Below are 20,689 nucleotides of genomic sequence, written 5' to 3'. Positions count from 1 at the left end.
GGGGTGATGCCAGAGTTCAATAGCAGACGGGGACTAACAGTGAGTGAGTGGCTTCAGATGAGTGGAATACATTGTGTATATTTATATTCAGTGCAATTAACTGTAGGTATGCTTGACTACAGAGTGTATTTATGTAACTGTAATTGATTAAAAATCAGAAAATTAAAAATCAAAATACCCAAAGATTTACTATAAAAAAGAAATTGAGTTTGTCAGATTTTGAATGCAAAAATGTGCTTTTCGCTCATCTTCTTTCAAAGACTCATTCTAGAGACATAATTATTGTGTCTGACTCTATTCACAGTCCCTTCCTAAATCTAAATCATAAATGATAATTATTCAGTAATTTTGTTACTGTCAATAAATCCCATTAAAAGAGACCAAAACCAACAATATATTCGTTTGTCTCTCAACTCTTTCTGACTTCCTTTCCCAGTCTGGGGCTCTCAGCACCGAGCCTACTGGTTCCTACTGAAGACATAGATCATTAAAAACGGCCCACAAATATATTGTTTCATTTTTTAAAAAGGCTCACTAATTTCCTACGACAGCTGGTCACTGTAGTTTATAACAAACATGACTCAAACAGGAGGAAACAGTGCATTTGTTGGGGATTATGTTCAGCAGAATTAATCCACATTTGGTGTTCTAGTGAGTATTTATGGCAGCAGGACAGTATGTGTGGGATTGAGTCAAAATAAATTACAGTGTGTGTGTTCATGGTGATGAAGGAACCCAGTGACTGGGCCGTAGCCAGGATTTTAGAAATAATGAGGTCCAACCTGCAACTGGGGGATTTCTCCATGTTGAATCCCCAACCTGTCGTGTCATTCTGATTGTATTTTTTTAATTACACTTGTATGTTCCTGGGTTTCTCTACATGATCATATAAAAGCTGATTTCTGAGCTTTCTTTTCTCTGCCAGAAAACATACTGGTGGGATAATTTGTACATCAGACAGGTGACAGATTAAAGGAAAAGCCAAAATAAAGTGTTTTTGGGCCACCACTTGCTGTCAGAACAGCTTCAGTGTGCCTTGACATTGAAGTCTCTGAACTCTACTGGAGGGATGAACACCATTCTTATTAAAGATATTCTCTCATTTGCTGATTTGATGATGGTGGTGGAGAACACTGGCTAACACCTCAGTCCAAAATCTCCCATTGGTGTTCAACTGGGTTGAGATCTGGTGGTAACAATGTTTTCCTTCTTATATTTGAATATTCTGATTGTTACTCTTAATGCTGCTTTGATTTTATTTAATTCACCTATAAATAAAAGGTTGAGATATCATACATCTATGTCTAAATGTGAAATAGATGCCTAACGATGTGTAAGTTCTTTTGAAACAGCTTAGCCTGAGAACTCGTACCCTCTTTGAACATCAGCTTGCCCCTGTCATCTGATGAGTAGCAGCCGATGTACTCCTGGATATCAGTGTGCTCGTGGTTGTTGATTCTCACACACTGGTTCCCCGTGGCTGCAGCCAGCCAGTGGATCAGGCTGGTCTTCCCCACAGACGTCTCTCCCTGGATCAGCACCGGGTGAGTCCTGTAAGGATGAAACATTGAGAGAGAGAGAGAGAGAGAGTGATGAGAGGGTAGACTATTGATTTGTCATCAGCTCAATGTCGTGTTATGTTGTAACCTGAGTTTACCAAAATAACCTAAAGGCCTATTGAGTGGTGGGGAGGGACGGCTGAATCATACAGCAGCCAGTGTTGACAATAATAAGACCAGAACGTCTCTATATTCATGACACTGGGTGTCAAAACCGAGCACAATGAGAAACACTGTTTTCCCCTTAATGTTTGTGACCAGAATCCTGAAACATGTATTTAAATACTAAACAAATAAAAAAATCAATTGAGGCAGCTCACGCAATGCAAGAATTCAATGACAATCCAATCATGCTTTCATCACCCCTTACCCCTTACTGACCTCAGCAGCCATGTTTACATTGAGACAACTGCAGGCAGCAGGGAGAGCATGTATGTGGTGGATATTCCTGTCCACATACTTTTTTGTATTTTTGCTCTGGGACTAGTTTTCATGTTTTGGGCCCCTTAGTTCTAATAAAGGGTATTAACTTCAGTCAGTGATTTTAGACATTGTGTTCTTCCAACTTTGTGTCATCAGTTTGTGTTTGTCTCTTTCCTGTTTTGAGATGACATCCCTGAATCCAGCCAGCTCCATGAAGTGGAACACAGACTGTGAGCCAAACCTTATCACCCAGCATCAGTGCTGGACCTCACTAATGCTCTAAAATCTCTATCGATATCTATTTAAGATTTCAGGAGGTCAACTCAGAAGCCGTACAGATGCATAAAAGCAAACGGCTTCCTGTCTGGCAGGTCACTCACTGCAGGGCTATTCAGTTCAACCGCATTTGTTTTTGTGATGCACTCGTTCCTAAAGGGACAGAGTTAGCTCTGACAAAATCAACGTCTGGACATTTATAGATGAGCCCATTGATTTGGGGGGAAATCGTGGGCAGGGATGGGGTCAGGCTGGGCAACAGCTTTCCTACCCTGCAGACACCACTCTGGCGAGGTCGCGCAGGTTGAGCTTGACTGAGGCGGTGAGGATATAGCTGGGGTCCAGAGCTGGCTCCATCTCTCCCTGGGACACCCAGTAGCCTTCCACCTCCACGCAGAGCCGGCCCGAGGGTGCCGGGATAGCCTGAAAGAAACGTAACAAGACGGTCATGAAATTACTTACACATCTGAGTTTCAACTGCATTGTTAATAGGTGTTTTTTTTTTTTAACATCAGCACAGCATACATATGCAACAGGTGACTTCAACACAAAACCACTGTTGAAGCTCATATTAGTCAAACCATAAATATTACCATGTTTTTTCCTAAATCCTTAAGTTAAGACAAACACATTTTATTGATATTGCTAAAAAAAAAAGAGCAAACAACAAAAAACCCACAAAATATTCTCGTCTCACCTTCATCTACATTATCATCTAACTCTTGACTTGGAAAAGGAACAATTCCACAAACAAACTTTTATCAGGAAAAAAAAAACTGTATTTATACATAATGATGTAAATATACATACATTATATAGCATGTATACTCACTATTACTAATAATAATCATCATAAATGGCTCACTGAATCTTCTCTTATTGTAAATTATATATGAATATATTTCTTAAATATAAGTATAGCAAGGCAAATAATGGCTAATAATATGCTAATAACAGCACAAACAAATAAAGGCTGGTTGTACTATAGGTCAGGTAAAAACCTGTACTCTATAATAAACAGTAAAGAGTCACATTATACTCACCTCTCTCTGCAGAAATGCTGTTTTCATTCACTCTTTTTTCACAGTTGGTTGTACTTTTTTATTGCTGTTTAGCTACTGTCAATGAAACTCAACATTCCTGTTAATGGGCCTTCCATGAGAGACGGCAATTATGTCCTTTGAGCCAAATTTGAGACTCTTAATGTGAGAACAAATTAGGGAGTTCGCACATATTCTAACTGCTAAAAAAATGTATTTGACTGGAAAAGCAATGTTTTGATCTGAAAAAATCTGAGTGAAAAAAAGTCATTGCCTTATTCAGTTAAATATTTTTGGGGAGATGAAATCCTGTGTGCAGACACCCTGCTTTGTTCTTTGATTGAATATTTTGTCCTGCACACGTCTACATCTGCCTCTTTGTTCAGGTGTTAATTATGAAAAAGGACGTGTGAAGTGTCAAGGGAGTGGAAGGGACTGCAAACAATGTGCGCATGAAAACAGTATTTCACTTCTATTAATAGAGACAATTAATAAACAATAGAGCAGAACTAGAGCAGCAGAGTGGTGAGTATGACATGTTGTACTGACAGAAAAGGCTCAGAACACTATTTGAGATTGTTACTGATTTTAAAGGTTTGATATTTTTACAGTTCAAATGCAAAATATCCACACATCCATTTGGAACCATGCAGAACTTATTATAAAACATGACAGCACTTTAAGTGGGAAGAAGCCAACTGTCAGGATGTCTTACGTGTTTGAGACACTTGGTGTTCCCCATCAGGATGTGCTGACACACCAGCTTCTGGACCAGAGGATGGGAGCTTCTGTCCAGCTGAGTCAGGAAGCTCAGACAGAAACCCTGTAAACACCAAGCAGAGAGACTCAAAAACAGTGAAATGATCCAAACTTCGTTCAGCTACTGGCAAGTCTCAATACAGCCAGTGGATTATTTCTTTATAGCTTCCTACCTCATAGAGCGAGCGCTGCACACTGTTGCAGGGGTTTGCTGCCACGTACTTCAGTGCCCTGCACAGAGTACGCAGGCTATAGTGTGGTCTGTGGCCTGTTCCATCCACCAGGTGGGAGTTGGCCTCCTTCCTTACTGCCAGGTAAAAACTGCACACAAACACAACCATTACAGAGACATCAAGTAGTGATTCAACACACAGCCTGCTGCAGGCACACACATTTTGAAAAACGCAACAAAGTAGGCATGAAGAACGAGGGACAGGCATGAGGTTTGTGTTTGGGTTGGCTTGGTAAGAAGAGGACTGGCATGTACTGACACAACAAGCCAACTTAACAGAACTAGTCCTGACAAATACTGACTGCTGTGTTGCCTCATGTTTTGTAAAGTTGCACAAAGATTATTATTACTACAAGCAATATTTGTATACTATTATTATGATTTATTGTGTTAGAAGATATTTTTGGTAGTTGTTATCTGTCTATTATGTCGTTTGTATCTTCAGTTTGTTTCTTATCTGTTGTGTAGCTCTATCTGTCTGGTCTTGTGTCTTACTTGTGTAACAGTAATAAAAAAAAGAACACACAGCAAAGATGACAGCCGACTGACAGCTGAACATCTCGTCATATGCTGAGAATACGAATGATGTATCAGGGGAAAAAAAATACCTCAGCAATTGGGTGAATCACTGATTCATCAACAGGCTGAAGCTTTCTCTCAACAACAGCTGCTGCCATTGATTCAACTTGCTGAATTGGGTGAATGGCTGCTGATAATCGCTGACTAGAGCCAGTGGTGCTAAACACACTGAAAAAATGTAGGTGGAGAGACATCCTGGTGGCCTCAGCTGCCTAAACTGAGCTCTATCACAATATCCCTACTTCTAGTCCTTCCTCACTTTCCCCTCATCTCTCTACTGTACACTATCAAATAAAGAAAAAAGTCTTTTAAATCACTTCTTAAAATGTACCTTTTTTTAAAAAAAAATCCTTGTATTAATTGTAACTAATTTTTCCAGTTTCACAATGTTTTATGTTTTTTATCTGTTTATCTTATTTCATTATATTTCTTATATCATATTGTATTGAGTATTTTATTCTCTACACTTTTAATTGCTAGATATCGTTTAATTATGGTGGAGACTGTTTTTAATTTGTGTTTTTTCTTTGTAAAAAACTTTGTAAAGCAAGTTGTAATGCTTTTTTAAAAAAGGAAGCTTTTTAAAAAGTTTTTAAAAAAAGCTGCTATATAAATACAGTTTATTACTATTATTATTATAAAACTATTAACAGCAACAACAGTGTTCACTGGCTCATAGTTGCTGCTCCAACTGCATCTCCAACAGCTCATTCCAAGCAGTGGATGACCAGTTGTGCCAGGCTTGATGAGACAGATAAGAAACTGACTTTTTTGTCTATAGTCAACAGCTACATAATGTTGACTACACAATCGTGCACAAGGCCCATGACTTTACAGCAGTGTAACAGTCAAACTCCGTTGGGGAGATGGTTGCTTTAGTGACAACATTATGTTCAGTCTAACCTTATGATGCCACTGATGATGTTCCTGTGTGGATTCAAGCATTTGAGGTAGTCTGAAACCAGAATACGCAGATCTCCCTCATTCTCCAGCTCCTCCACATACAGCTCAGTAAACCTGGCAGACACACACACACACACACACACACACACAGAACAGGTTTATACATCAAACATGTCACATTTCTTTATAATATCACTGTTTGAATCTTTCTAATGAAGGGACAGCTGCAGAATTACTATTGCTCATGAGGAAAAGCCTTTCCCTTCACTTTCATCTCTGCCCTCCTCACCTGTTCCTGAGGCCCAGAGGCAGGTTCCTCTTCCCCACATCAGTAGCTGGGTTCATGCAGGCAAAGAGCCGGAAGTCTGGGTGGCGGATCAGGGGCTCTGTGATCAAAAAACACAACAATATCAGGAACAGTCCCAAGAATATATAAAGAAAAAGATGCTATGGATAAATACGACAAACTGTGAATACAGCATGTACGTATACAACGTTTTCAGGTGATTCTGTAGGACATTCACTGTGAGCTTTTAAATCCCACATTGTGATACATACATAATGGTGTGAATTGCTTAAGCTTTTCAGTTTGATGCATCATTCAGTAGTTTCGGTAGTTTCGAGAGACATTTTTGTTTTTGACTGTTTTTACAACTGAACTACTGAATTTCCAATTGAGTAACTATTAGTCAGCATTGTATATATGTTAGAGACATGTGTGATAGTGAGTTATCCTCAGACATTCTTTGTTCTTGTAAATCTGCAAATACATTTAGCAGTAAAGATACTGATGATTTTAGTTTGAGGACTAGAACCAGCTGCTGCCTCTTAATTATTATTACAGTATGTTATGTTATGTTACATATACACATACCAATCACTAATCAGAATCTTCAAGGTCAACAGTTTAGACTGAAGCTTTGAATATTTGATCACTACACATGAAACAGCTTTTTATTAATACACATGACCTAAAATTAAGACAAATCTCCACCCAGTTACACTGTAGTTCAGTGCACCTGCTGGGCAACTGCTCACTGTTTCCATTGTTGTTAGGTTTGCAGTTAGATCATTTTCGATTTTGATAATTTTGAGACTGTAAAACAAAGCTGTTTAAGTTATAGTCTGCCATACTGTTTCCTCTATTGATTTGTTTACAGTGACTTCACACAGAATGACGTTCTGTCAGTCAAATCAAATCAGTGGCTCCTTGTCTGATGATGACAATTATCAACAAACGGTGCAGATCTATAGGGGAGCACAGGAAATCTCCTGGTTTCTCTGTTTCTCTCATGTGTGTGTTTGCCAGAAATATACCAGCACTGTTTCTGCTACAATGACCAGCACATATAAGATATCACATTGTCAGTGAATGATGATGGTTCCTCACCAGTGTCTCCACGGTCGAGCAGCACCAGAGACCCGGCGCTGCCCTCCAGCAGTCCACTCAGACACTCCAGAGTCTCTGCTGCCGCCAGGTTGATCTCATCCAGCAGGATCCAGTGGCCCTTCTTCACTGCCTGGGCTAATGTTCCCTACAGAGGAACACACACACGTTAGAGCTGCTCCACCAAGGCTACAGCTGGGGTCATACACTCCTGTGTATCAGTGTGTGTGATGGTGAGGTTAAGGATCTGTTTAGGGCTTTACCTCTACAAAAGCAAAGACCATGGCTGTCTCACAGGCTCGGATCTGCTGCTGGGTCTGACTCAGTTTTCCCGCCAGCGCCTCCCACTGCTCCTGCAGCAAGGCAGCTGCACAAACACGCAGGAAAATATCAGTCTGTCATTGTGCTACAGCAGACGCTATAATAACTGTTATCAGTGATTGCTCTTTCTAGTACAATACCATTTGATTTCTCTTGCAGTTCCTGAGTGAGCGCAGACTTGCAGACGTGGTCCATGAGTTTGAGCAGATCCTGCCAGCGTTTCCCCCTGAAGCAGGTCTGCACATGACCCAGGAACGTCAGGTTCTGCTTCCTCGAGTACGTCTGGGAGAAAAGGTCCTCAAAGGCCTCCCGCAGGGGGAGCAGGATCTGCTTGTGGTCTACTGGCTTGTACCTGCAAAAGACAAAAAAATGACAGTTTCAAACATCACCAAGGATACACACCATCCTTTGAGCCAGTCCTAAATATGCCAGGTTGTCTTGACGTGTACTTCAAGCATCCCCTCTGCCTTTTATTTTAACAATGCTGGAACACACTTGTTAGATGCATCATAATAGAGAATATGCTTTTTGTACCATGACCCTGGCAGCCCTGGCAATTTGGTTTTACCTATCAAATTGACAGATGATATTGGGTAATTTCTAGCGGTCTAGCAGCTCCAGGTTACATTAGTTGCTACTAGCAAGTTGAGCTGCATTTTGGGTAACGTAGGCGCCAGGCTCTAACAAGAAAGAAGAATGTGTGAAATAATTATCTCCCTTTTTTAAAAAACCTCCATCATGAGTCTGATGATGTTATAGGGTACAAAGCTAAATTTGAGGAGTACTCTTAATAATCTGAGGGCCAAATAAGTGAAAAAACTGAGCTGCTGTTCTTTTGGCACAATTTGAGGTAACAAACTTGATGAGAAGCAGCCTTGGCTGTGCTCACTGTCACTCACCCTCCGAGCAGGTCAGCAGTGTCGCTCTGCTGGTTCATGTTCACAACTCGTAACCTGTGACCTGGAAGAAACAGACCCAGCTCAACATTATTTCTACAGACAAAAAGGAATATCTGAATGAAGACTGGTGATTAGGTTCCTCTGTCTGTGTCGACTTGTAAAGCCAATCTCACCTGTGACTCTGGCCAGGTGTTGGACAGTGGAGGTCTTTCCAGTTCCCGTCTCTCCCACTAGGAGAACAGGCTCCCCCTTGCCCACACACACTGCCAGCTGTTCCAGCAGCACAGCAGCAGGTCGTGTGGCAGCAAACGTCTGGTTATCCCTGTTCATGGAGAAAACAAAAAAAAAACACATTTAACGATTACGCACAGGGTTGTATACTTCGTAGATATTTATTTGTAGATACTGGTGAGTCCCCTCAACCATAATATACTGGAACATGTTTGAACAAGATACCAGTAGTCCTGTCACCTCTCACACACCATACCATCATACCAAGACAGTCAACAACATATCTTCACTACTCACACACAAGCCCTACTCTGTTGTTGTTTAGACTTTGTTTGCAATGTCTTTGCTAAGTTTGAATTGTTTCAGTGTTATTCTATGTCTACCTCTGTTTATTCACCTATTGTGTTTATGTCCTGTTATGTTCACCAATTAAAAAAAAAAAACGTTAAGAGCATGCTGAATGGCCTAATAATATGCTACCAACTGTTTGAATTAATCCTATTTTATTTTTTGAATTTATTAAAGATTATTTTTCTATAGCAGTTGACAGAGGTCATGTGTTGCAATTATCTTAAAAATCCTTTAAGACATAATCATCTCCAGAAACGTATCCACAAAAAACAAAAGGTTGCTTTCACAAGATAATGGGATAATTATCTTTTTTTTACACAAGAAAACAAAAGGCTGTTAGCATGAAAATTATCCACAGACCTCATTGTAAAGACTTTTCATATGAAGTACAAAGAAACAGTCCGTGTGAAAACTGTTCACTATAGAGCCCAGGTCCTGAAATATCATATTTTTATTCACACACAAGATTGTTGAATATACATAACGCTGAACAGCATTGAATGCGGCCACAAATAGCAAATACAAAATAACGTTGGATGCTAAAACCTAGCATAGAAGTAAACAAGTGGAGAGGTCAAAAAGCAATATCTAAAGTTAGCTCAAATTAGCTAACATTAGCCACCACAAGCTACTAGTCTTACCAGACCAAGTAAGGCTGCGGCAGTAAAACCCCTAAATTGAGAAAAAGTGTGTTCAATTGCTTATGAATAGAAGTTTTCATCTGTGAAGGGCAGTGCACATAGAAAGACTTTTTGACGTCACCCAACTGCCCCTCTCAGAGAACAGATACGCTTCCATTTTTTACAAATCTAACAATCCACAGACAGACACACGTGTCAAATTATCTAAAAGATCAAATATCTATACACTTTATTATTACACCCTCAGATTAAGGTGTGTGTGACCACCTTCATACTGCACACACTCATCTCAGTTCTTCACACATTTCAAGTTGTTTTCAGTGCAAAGTTTGACACTCATTCATATTGGCTTTAGGAGAGAATCAATATGGATATTTGGGCATGTCCTGATGGCCGAGCCATTAGATGGCTTTGTTTACCATAATGTAGTTTGAAATCAATTCAATGTTTATGCAATTTACCACCAGGGGCTTTATTTGGGTCTATCAGTTAGTGAATGTTGGCACAGTAACTGGTAGATGCATATATGGTGTAAACAGAGGTCAAAGGGGGCGGATGGGCAGGATGTCCTACTTACACACTCAGCTGCACCGCTTCCGTCTGCTTTCGACCCAGAGTCACTCTGCCCACCGAGGCCTCCAGCTCGGTCAGCGAGATGCCAGGCTGATACATCTGGCAGAAGTGCTGGGCCTGGAGGAGAACAGGAGCCAGCAGTCAGAATCACAATATGTTTTTTGTTTAAAATGTACCTCATCATGAAAGTGGAGAAACATTCATCACAGCAATTCATAACTTAAAAGGGGCTGAAATTGTCATCAAGTATGGAATCACATTAATGTCAAAAATACAATCAATCAATGCTTTACAAGTGGTGCTTTGAACAAAAGCATTGTTTTGTCCCTCAATAAGACTGATCAATGCCAATCAATACCTTCTCTTTGGAGATATTGAGCTTGCTTCCAATGATCTCAGCCATTCGCAGTCGACTCTCGGGATGAGACAGCATTGCCGTGAAACAGTCAAGAGCCTGACAGAGAGAAACACCATGAAAAGGCTTCAAGTTAATGAAAATAACAAATTGCATTACCACAGCTTGTCTATTTGTGATGTTTACACTCTTTGTTAAATCAAAAACAGAGCTGAGCAGTGCTAAACTACGTCAGCTGTGTGGGAAAGATATTTAAATCATTATTGGTTTGCTTTTTCAGAAATCTACCAACCTCTTGGAAGACATGTTGTGCTGTGGCTGAGGAGGTGCCGTCGAAGTTGACGCTGATTCGCTCACACCATTTCAGTAAATCTCTGTGAAGTGTGAAGGCAGACATGTCAAAAAAAAACATGATTGGAGACTTTTGAGCATGCAGGGACACAATAAAATGGACCTATCAGATGTGGAAGACTTGGATTAAATGATGATGATGAGCTTGGTGAGAAAAGTTATCAATAGTTTTGGTACAGGCTTATATTATTAAACAGCAATACAATAAGTAAAGAGAGGTAAACATGACTGTGAACCTATGTACGAATCTTGTTCAATAAAATAAAACCTGATGACCTAGACCAGCAACGAGCATTGCAGGCTGAGCTATGAAGTTAATTACATTGACCCATGAAAAGCATCTGTACTATTGAAGTGCAGAGCATGGAAACTACAAGCACATTGATTTATGAGTCTTCACCAACACTCCTTCTATGGATCCCACTGAAAGCACATGGAAAATTCAAAAAGCACCAAGGCAGATGGGTAATGACGCTAAGTGAGGAGGTGTTTATAAAACTGTTACCTAATGAGGACGCCCTGGACTGACCAGTAGAATCTGTGATTCAAGCCCAGCGTCCAGAGGACAATCCAATCAATAATCTATTGAACACAGCAGCAGCTAGTGGAAAGCTAATTAAAGTGGTGGAGGCTGCCGCTGCAGACTGGCTGGTAGTTTTGATTGGGGGGATATCTGACAGATGTGAGGCCAAGGGGGCAAAAGCTTTCTATGTTTGCTATGTTTGCCAAGTTCATGGAAGTGGCCTGTGGTCCTGTATATCTCAGTAGACTTGGGATATGGAAGATATTCAATCACATGGTCAGTTTGACAGAAAATGTGTCAATTAGTTAATTTCCTCCCATAAACTGACTGACTGTAAAGCATTTCCAGCACTTTGATGGGAAATTAAACTGTTTAAAAACTTAAGTCAAAAAGGTACAAGACTGACATCATGAAGATTTAGGAAGAACAGATCAATACGAGTCCCAGAGTGCACAGCAGTGAGAAATATCCAATCATTAAGCTTTTTTTCTGTCACTCAGATGGTAGGAAGTTAGAGGTTGAGTTGGTAGAATTAATACATTCAGCAATTTGAATCAATTCACTTCTAGATTAGTTCTGGTTTTGGATCAATTACACAATTAGAGCCTTTTTTAGACATGGACTAGTTTTGAGCCAATCATGGTCCAGTGTGCAACTTACACAAGTGTGATGTGGAAACTTGAAGCCTCCAGAGCACAAACACTGAGAATGGACTTTACAGTGAAGAAGGAGACATCTTGTGTCCAACAGTTATTCTTTTAAAATGAACAATATTTACATATTCAGCGATTCTGGGTTTTTCATAGAGGAAGAAAAGGTAGATGTCATTTTAAGAGTTTCTAGGTAATAAGGTTATTGAATTTTTTTGTGGAAAAAACATATCAGACACAAATGATCCATTTTTAAGTTGTTCTATATGTCTTAAAACATGTAATGTAACTGCTCCCAACTGCTACAGCAGCTTCTGTATCAACTTCTAAATGTTGTCGGAGGTTAGGGCTTCACAAAACAATAAGCCCCAAAAATCTAACAAAAAACTAAGTGGCAATTTAGTCTGCTTATACAGCTATTATAAATCACTCTTATGTTCATCATAAAAAAGTCTTTAATTGAGGCAGAAAACTGCAAACATCTATAGAACTACACTACAGTACTGCACTGTTGTTTAGACCAACGTTTTGTTCAAATGTAATATGTTCTATCTTATGAAATTACAACTGTTTCTACTTGATATTAAGTTGTTATTAGGATGACATTTGGATCTATTTGTGTGAAGATAGCTCATGTAGCTCACAACAAGAGCATGCTTAGATTTGCTAACAGCGTCTTTTCTGACTCCTTGCATGTTTTAAACAGGCAGGAAGTAAGACAAAGGTCTGGTGAACCACCTAATGCTAGCGCCATGCTAACAGAAAACTAAAAGAGATTTTAATGTTTTGTAAAGTAAAAACAAATTCTCAAGTCAAACTAATTGAAACATGAAGAAAATGACAAAAGAAAGTGAAGACGCCCGTAATGAGCAGGGCCTCACCTCAGTGACAGCGCTCTGCCCTCCAGAGATGTGGTTTTGTCCTCAGACTTGTGCTGCTGGCTGTCATCAGGGCTCGGGAGGCTGTTTGCATCCGTGTCAGAGTGTCTCTCTCCAGTCAGTTGGCAGTAGATATCCAGGAGACGGTCTGTCACCACCGTCAGCCTCGGATACCTGCTGATGAGCACCTACACGCACAGAGACAGGGTGAGCTCCGAATACATGAGGGAACCTCCGTAATTACCGGAATGCTGTATAGTCATTGCAGCAGTTTATGTTTAAGGCCTTTTGTCATTTCTATTTTAGAACAAATAGATTATTAAAGACAATTATGGCAGTATAAAAAAAACACACTGACTTTCTTAAATCCCTCACTATCACATCAAATAATAGAAATAATCTTAAAACACAAACATGGTTTAAATATTCCATATTTTATCTCAACACTCACCTTCTTCAGCTCTTCTCTTGTCATGTTGCCCATTTGCAGCTTGGTCCAGTACTTGTCCAGCAGCACTGCATGAGAGTTCTGTGGTTTGTGCCAACTGCCACCACTGCAGTACATCCTGCCAAACACAAGCATGACTCACTGTTACTCCTTCATTATGTCTGACAACTTCAGTAAGTTTTTATTCTTCCAGTTCGTGGGGAGGTGTGTGTTTGTGAGGTTTCATCATAACACGTAAATGACAACCCCTAATTGGTAGGTAAGGCTAGGTGTCAAAAATCAAAAACTTTTAATCAAAAAAATTATAAGAGTCAGTGGTGCAAGAGTAGAACTGCTACAGATCCAAGAGTCAAGCGACCCTAAACTCTCGGGTCGCTACCACCATGTTTCTACAGTAGCCCAGAATGGACAAACCAAACACTGGGTCTAGAGAGGGTCTTTCGTGTTTTTCACGAGTTTCACGGCCACTGTAGGTTCTCCTGCACACTTGGAAGAGGAGGGGGTATTCCATTGATTGCAATCTGCAACCTCATCGCTAGATGCCACTAAATCCTACACACTGCACCTTTAAAGCAAAGTGGTCTATGACTTAGATGGAACGCAGTCAAAGGGATCATAAAGAGAGAATATTACAGAGTATGCTCACCTGGCCAGCGACCTGCATAAAGACTCAGGGGCAGCTGTCATAGTGAGAACTTTCCCAGCAACTAATGCTGCACTAAACTGTAGAAGTTGTAAAACTCATGCCAGTAAAATCTTAAAAATCTGTTTTGCAGCCTCTCAGTAAATTGGCAGGCCATTATATGGTAAACATAATATAAGTTTATATTTTAAGTTTATTTTATTTGTTGATTTCAGTGACAAACTCCAGATTTATTCAGATCTAGTCAAAGTGTTTTCCTTCTGTCCAGAAAGGCAGACTATCTGTGCATAACTTGTACCACAAGTCTGGACCACTTTCGTCTGTAGCCGATACCAAATACTAAATACAAGAAAACTGGTGAACAAATATGATCGTATGAGAGGTTTTTGCATTAAGCCAGTTGAATCTAGACTACAAAGAGTTGTTGGAGTGAGATTAGGCAGGCAGTGTGATGCAGCAGCAGGAGGCTTTTCACAACCAGAAGAGACACTTTTGCCTTTACATGAGGACAACACATTTAAAACCTAGTTTGCTTGAAGAATAGTCCTTAACAGTGCAAGAAGATCAGAGAGGCCAAATAATGTTGCATTTAGAACTGGGACATGCATGTAATCTAAAAATCAAGAACAGAACGTATGTTTATATAAATGTTCCAAAGACAAATCCAGCCCTGCCAAAACCTGCTAATATTCACGTCACTACAGTCACTACAGCATCTAAACACTCTGGATGGAAAACTAGGACAGCCAAACTGCTGTTGCATAACTACATTTACAGTGTAGTGATAATCTTACCTCCTTGTTGCAAAGAACTGAAATCCAGGAGCAACATCAATGCAATCCTCCCGTCCAGGAATCATCAACTTTTTATTCTCCATCAAAGGCAGGAGCACAGATACCTAAAAAACAACAGCAGATTGGTTTGAGGCAGTGACATAATGTCAAAAGAGGACTAATATTAAGAATGTTTAGTACTAAAAAACATTGTTTATCAGGAATCTAATCAGAAAATGAAGTATACAGAGTATGTAACTCACCACATCCAGCGGTGCATGGTCTATGTCTTCCAGCAGGATCCACTGGCCTTTAGATACAGCTTGTGTCAGTGTTCCTGGCTGCCACACAAACTTTCCTGGTATGTCAGTACAGCGGTACATCCCCAGCAGCATCTGTGAAACAAAACACAACACATTCACAGATTTTAAGCCTCGGTTTTGCTCCCACTGAATGTTAAAGATCCCCTCCAACATGTATTAAGACATATAAAAATACTCCACTTGGAACAATTGGCTATCTAACATGTCAGTCCAAAATCTCCCATAGGAGATTCCATCTTCTCTCACCTTACTGTCAGTTTGATCCCCCAACTGGACCTTGAGAATCTCTGTAGCTTTTGTATGTCCAGTAACAGCAGCCATAAATTCCACCAGGGCGGTTTTACCACATCCAATAGGACCCTCAAGGAGCACAGGCTTCTGGGAAGCCACAGCCAGTGCCAGCCTTCTCAGATTACGGCAGGTTGAGTCGACCAGCACCAGATCCTTTTGGTTCATCTACCAAGAGAAATCAACATGAAGACTAAGCAGATCAACAGCAGACTATTTGTGTGACGAATCAAGGGGTACGTACCTGTTCAGTCTGTCTAGGAATGATCCTGGGTAGAACAACACCGCACACTGCCACAACATTCTGAGACAGGTCCTCTGATACCACCTGGCCTCTGGTAAACTTATTAGCCTTCTCTTGGCGCCACATCACAGAGCCCTGATTGGCTAATACCAGGGCTTTTTCTACCTCCAGCTGCTGAGTTTCTTCCAAAGCTCTAAACAAGGAACAAAGAGAAAGTCAAGAAACGCAGCTTAGAAAGTATCATTTGTAGAACTGCAACAACAAGTTGATTAATTGATCGAAAGAAAATTAATCGGCAATGATGAAAATAATTGTTTCAGTCATTTTTTAAGCAACAGTGCCAAATATTTGCTGGTTTCAGCTCCTCAAGCGTGATGATTTAATGCTTCTTCGTCATAGATGACTGTAAAGGTAAATGATGTTTTTTCCATTATTGGTTGGCCAATATAAGACTCTGGGAAATTTTTCACTTTTTCAAAATGATTTATCAATTAATCATGAAAATAATCTGCAGATTAATCAATAATGAAAATAATCGTTAGTTGCAGCCCTAATAATTTTAACATCATTTTATGAATTACAGCTAGGTGAAGGCAAACAATGCCTTTTGGTTCTCTATCAATTTCAAGCAATCAAAACCAGTGTAAAAACATGTAAAAACTCAAATTTTCTTCTAATTCATGAAAAATGAGGATCTGAACTGAATTGCATCCATTCCTCCAAACAGAAATAAACCAAAAATGTATATAATCATACATATAATAATATTAATTTCACAAATAAACACTGAGCTGTTTTAGCCATTATTACTTTCATGTATCAATAGCAGCATTTAAACTAAAGATTTTAGGTAATCCCTGGATTTGACAATAAATAAAGAAAGGAAAAATAAAGGTACATACTTAATTTTCATGTGCAGGATCTCATCACTTGTCAGCACCTTCCTCAGAAAGATTGTTTTCTGATTATCAGTCATATGAGACACAAGTGCTAAACAATGGGCAGTGTACCTGTAAGAGACAACGGGGAAAATACAGTATGTTCAACTCGTTAGACAAACACGCAGAAAGTAAAAATGTTGTATAAAAAGCTGTAGCAGCAAAGAAATACAACAGTATTAACATTGTTGTAACAGCTGAATGGAAGCTAAATAAAACACGAAGACACATGCACGAGGACAAATATTAATACTTTGTCTGTGACATCACCCATAGGATGCTGACGGGATGTTTTGAAGTATAACTTTTGATTTACTGCTCGCTGACATCCTAGTGTTAATGGAGCCAGAAGACGAGACAAACATTCCTCTCTGAAATGTGAAATTATCTACTGACAACCTGTGTAAGGGAAGGTTCAGTGGTGTAATTTAAGACACAGGCTGTGGTGGTAAATTGCTTGAGAAAAGTTGCTGCTTATGTGAGCTTTTTTTTTTCCTTTTGCAGAAATTAGCCAAAATTTATTTATTCCACAAGTTCAGTGTTGTAGGGTACAACATTTTTGCCCAATTTTCAGTTTTCTCAGTCACTTCAGCACAGTAAGAAATGTTACTGGAGCCAGCATCTAGTGGCCATCAGAGGAACTACACCTTAAGACAAGTATTTCATTTAATGGATAAGCCAAAAACAGACATTCCTGTGTGGGCATTTTATCTATCATTTTATTTTTATAAACTGTTTCTTACATTGATTTTCTATAGAATCTACTATACAACAATATATATTGATACTGTGATACAAATTACATATAAAGAGATGTATAGGATTTTATACAAATTGCTGAGTGAAGTCTTCTTGAACTACAACTTGCAGTGATTTGAAGTATAAACTTGTGCCAGAGGAAAGGTGATTTTGCATGTTTTAGCCTATTTACTATAAATCAGTATTTACCACACTGGTGCTGACAATTTTCATAACTTAGGTTTGTGAACTGATGAATGCATTTTCCCAAACTTCCAACAACGCATAAGCTGTAAAAATAAACCTGCAGACACTTGTTTGATATATCACATTACTTGGTATAGTGTTTATCAGATGTGTCAGAAACTAATCAGATACAAAATGTATTACAATGAACAGCATGCGAAAGCTACTGTTGCAGCTTATTGTTGCATGACGGATTGATTTGAAAAGTCAAAGTATTATCTCTCTACTGGCGATATCTAATAAAAAGCATAAAATCACACCAAATTTTAGTAATATAAAAATAATATAAAATTGTAAACAATATAATATAACATTTTAATTATGTAATATAAAAAATAACATATTAAAACAAACAAAAAAGGAAAATCCAAAAAAGTATGGTATGCTTTGGACAGCAGTAATGTAAATAATTAATAGCAAACAGGCCAAGACATGCAAAGATACACATGTAGTCCTTTAATTTAGAAACAACTCTGGATGATTTGCTTAAAACATTATAGAACTGACCTACACTCACAGATCACTCAAGAATTACATTTGTGGACTGTCAACACTGACACCAGATGTGGGATGTGTTACACTATATGGCTCATGAGGCCTCTACAGGTGTAAAGAGGAAGCAGGTACATACCCTCGAACCATGACGTCGCTGGTGAGTAGCTGGGACACGCAGGGACTCCAGTCCCAGAGCATTCGAAACTTGGCACAGTCGCTCTGGAGGAAGCGGAGGGTGGCACCCATGAGGTCACGCAGCTTCATCCTCCTGGGGCCATAATGAACAGCTGATGACTCTTCACTGGTGAAGAAGAGCCTCTGAAACACTGGCGGGGCATCGTTGAAGTACCTTGCAGCAAACCTTATGGAGAGAAGTAGAAAATGAGTCAGGGTGGATGTAACCTGCTGAAATACTTGGTATTTAGAGTAGTGTTTGCCCCTTCCAAATCAGTTCTGTACTCAATCAGAAATGCAAGATGGCTTGGGGTTTATCTATGTGCCCAGGTTTTGGTTTCTGAACAAGCACGATGGTACCAAACCTGGCAACCTCACTGTGATGACAAGATTTCAAGAAGCTGCACACAGTCACTGCACCCGGCTGATGTTCGATAAAGAGATAGTCCCCGAAAATAATTCCTCAAAATCCACAAACTGTGATGTTTACATTTGTATTATAAGCTAGCCCAACCACATCCTGACTCCACCTCTGTAACACACAAAAATGACACAGATCTGCTCTCACACTCCACCATGTGTCAAACACTAGTTGTAATACCTTCATTATTCACATTTATATTGTGCTAACACTGTGAAAATAAACCTGTTTAATTTGTTTACTCGAAGGTGATAAGATACATGGGAGAAAGAGTGGTGGGAGATGGGAGGTGTCAAAAAGGGCCCATGCCTCATTTTTGCCCAAGGGGCCCCCAACTGAGTAAACCCAGCCATGTGTGCTGATGCAGCACCCTACATCAGCAGCAGCATCTTTACAGGCTAGGTAGAAGAGAGAGGACGTGTCCCATGCTCAGGATGAACAGAACACTTACGCCTGTGCATCAGGGCTGATGCCGAGCAGTTTGCTGAGGGCCACACACAGGCGCTCGTGGAGGTCATGGTTGATCCTGCCGCCAGCTTTCACCCTCTCTGCGTTCCGCTCCAGCAGGTCCAGGACCAGTGGGCGCAGGTGTCGTGCAATCAGCAAAGTATAATCCTTCTCTAACAGCAGCTGAGCCAAACACTCCAGGATACACTGCCTGTCCTGCTGGCTCCATATCTGAGGAGAGATCATGTGGCAAACAGGTCCCAATTTAAATTTCACATAAAAATCACACATCAATCTATATTTCTTCAAAAATATTTACATCATATGGTCTAACATGACAGCAGCATAGATTTAACGACAAAATATACAGTAAAATGATGGCATCTGTACACATGTGAAGGGGGGGTTACAGCATGCTGCACACAGGATACATTTGGCATCACAGTGTGAAAATAAACAACTCTTAACACGTGATTTCATCCCATACAAGCCAGAAATCAACATATCTTACCTGTTTCGACAGATATTGGCTCAGTTCGTTGTGACTTTTGTCAACATGTCTGGATATGGTGCCCAGTGATGACAGGCTCAACTCTAAATTTTCCATCGTATCATGTGTCGCCTCTGCAGCAGCAGCGATCTACAGCCACAAGCAGCTCGGCGCGGTGTGTTAACAGCTCTGCTGGTTTATTGTTATTACAGCAGACTGCCAGGATCATCACGCGTCTGTCTGTCTGTCTGTCTGAGGTTGTATCACAACACACAAACACGTTCCCGTCACTGTGTTAGGTTAAAATCCTGTCCACATGTGAGGGAAGCACGAATCCTTCCGGGTCAGGTTGGAGTAAACCCCCCCTCGTCCTCCTCTTTCCTCCTCAACTTTATTAACAACACAGTAATATTACAACACAAATAACAGTACAGGGAGTATTAGAGAAAAAATAAAATAAATTAATCACAAAAACACAAGCGGCAATAAAATTATACAATGTAAAAACATACATACACCAGTTAAAAGAGAAAAATAAATAAATATAGTCCCAGTGAAACGGAAGTTAGAGCGTCTTTAGTTTCTGTACTGTGACGTATTTCCCAGTGAAACGTAATATCCGCCGCATTTGATTGGACCGCTAAAAGTGGGCGGGGCTTACAGAGTTAAACACAATACGGAGCTATAAAGGAGTATGGGTTCCACACATCTCCTCACCTGTTGCCAAATCAGGAGGGGGACGTAGGAGAAATGAATGAATTAGACCTCAATAGCCACATTGTTTTAGTAATGAAAACAAAGGTTTTGCCCACTGATATCCAAACACACATCTCTCCCTATCTCAACAAACATTTGTTTTACAGGAAGAGAAAAGACAGGCATTTTGATGTAAAAATACTCTGATACCGATTTGTGAACATGTATTTGGCATGTATTTCTGGAGATAAATGAACAATTAACACAGGAACACAGGGCTAAAACTGGGAAAATGCATTTTTCATTTCACTGGGTCTTTAAAAAAGTGAATAAGCAATATTGCAAACCAATTTCATCTTTCAGTGTTGTCCACAATGTTGCTCAAGAGATGACA

At 39.8% G+C, this 20,689-nt stretch overlaps 1 protein-coding gene across 1 annotated transcript in view; it reads right to left on the bottom strand.

Moving 5' to 3' along the window:
• Positions 1-20,131, bottom strand: part of mdn1 (midasin AAA ATPase 1) — a 62,434-nt gene extending 42,303 nt beyond the window's left edge. The window contains exons 1-24 of the mRNA XM_067572650.1: positions 19,621-20,131; positions 19,114-19,340; positions 18,204-18,428; positions 16,553-16,660; positions 15,651-15,843; positions 15,365-15,574; positions 15,059-15,190; positions 14,817-14,920; positions 13,383-13,497; positions 12,935-13,119; positions 10,822-10,903; positions 10,533-10,628; positions 10,179-10,291; positions 8,552-8,700; positions 8,379-8,439; positions 7,620-7,831; positions 7,422-7,525; positions 7,162-7,306; positions 6,061-6,157; positions 5,772-5,885; positions 4,231-4,378; positions 4,014-4,121; positions 2,530-2,681; positions 1,373-1,551 (exon numbers count right to left, since the gene is read on the bottom strand). Of these exons, the coding sequence (XP_067428751.1) occupies positions 1,373-1,551; positions 2,530-2,681; positions 4,014-4,121; positions 4,231-4,378; positions 5,772-5,885; positions 6,061-6,157; positions 7,162-7,306; positions 7,422-7,525; positions 7,620-7,831; positions 8,379-8,439; positions 8,552-8,700; positions 10,179-10,291; positions 10,533-10,628; positions 10,822-10,903; positions 12,935-13,119; positions 13,383-13,497; positions 14,817-14,920; positions 15,059-15,190; positions 15,365-15,574; positions 15,651-15,843; positions 16,553-16,660; positions 18,204-18,428; positions 19,114-19,340; positions 19,621-19,716 (3,355 nt within the window). The 5' untranslated portion in view covers positions 19,717-20,131. The remainder of the gene's footprint in view (positions 1-1,372; positions 1,552-2,529; positions 2,682-4,013; positions 4,122-4,230; positions 4,379-5,771; positions 5,886-6,060; positions 6,158-7,161; positions 7,307-7,421; positions 7,526-7,619; positions 7,832-8,378; positions 8,440-8,551; positions 8,701-10,178; positions 10,292-10,532; positions 10,629-10,821; positions 10,904-12,934; positions 13,120-13,382; positions 13,498-14,816; positions 14,921-15,058; positions 15,191-15,364; positions 15,575-15,650; positions 15,844-16,552; positions 16,661-18,203; positions 18,429-19,113; positions 19,341-19,620) is intronic.
• Between the last annotated feature and the right edge of the window lie 558 nt (positions 20,132-20,689).

This window comes from Thunnus thynnus, chromosome 18 (assembly GCF_963924715.1).
Source record: "Thunnus thynnus chromosome 18, fThuThy2.1, whole genome shotgun sequence".
In the NCBI taxonomy this organism is placed as follows: domain Eukaryota; kingdom Metazoa; phylum Chordata; class Actinopteri; order Scombriformes; family Scombridae; genus Thunnus; species Thunnus thynnus.
This window is presented reverse-complemented; position numbering and strand designations above follow the sequence as displayed.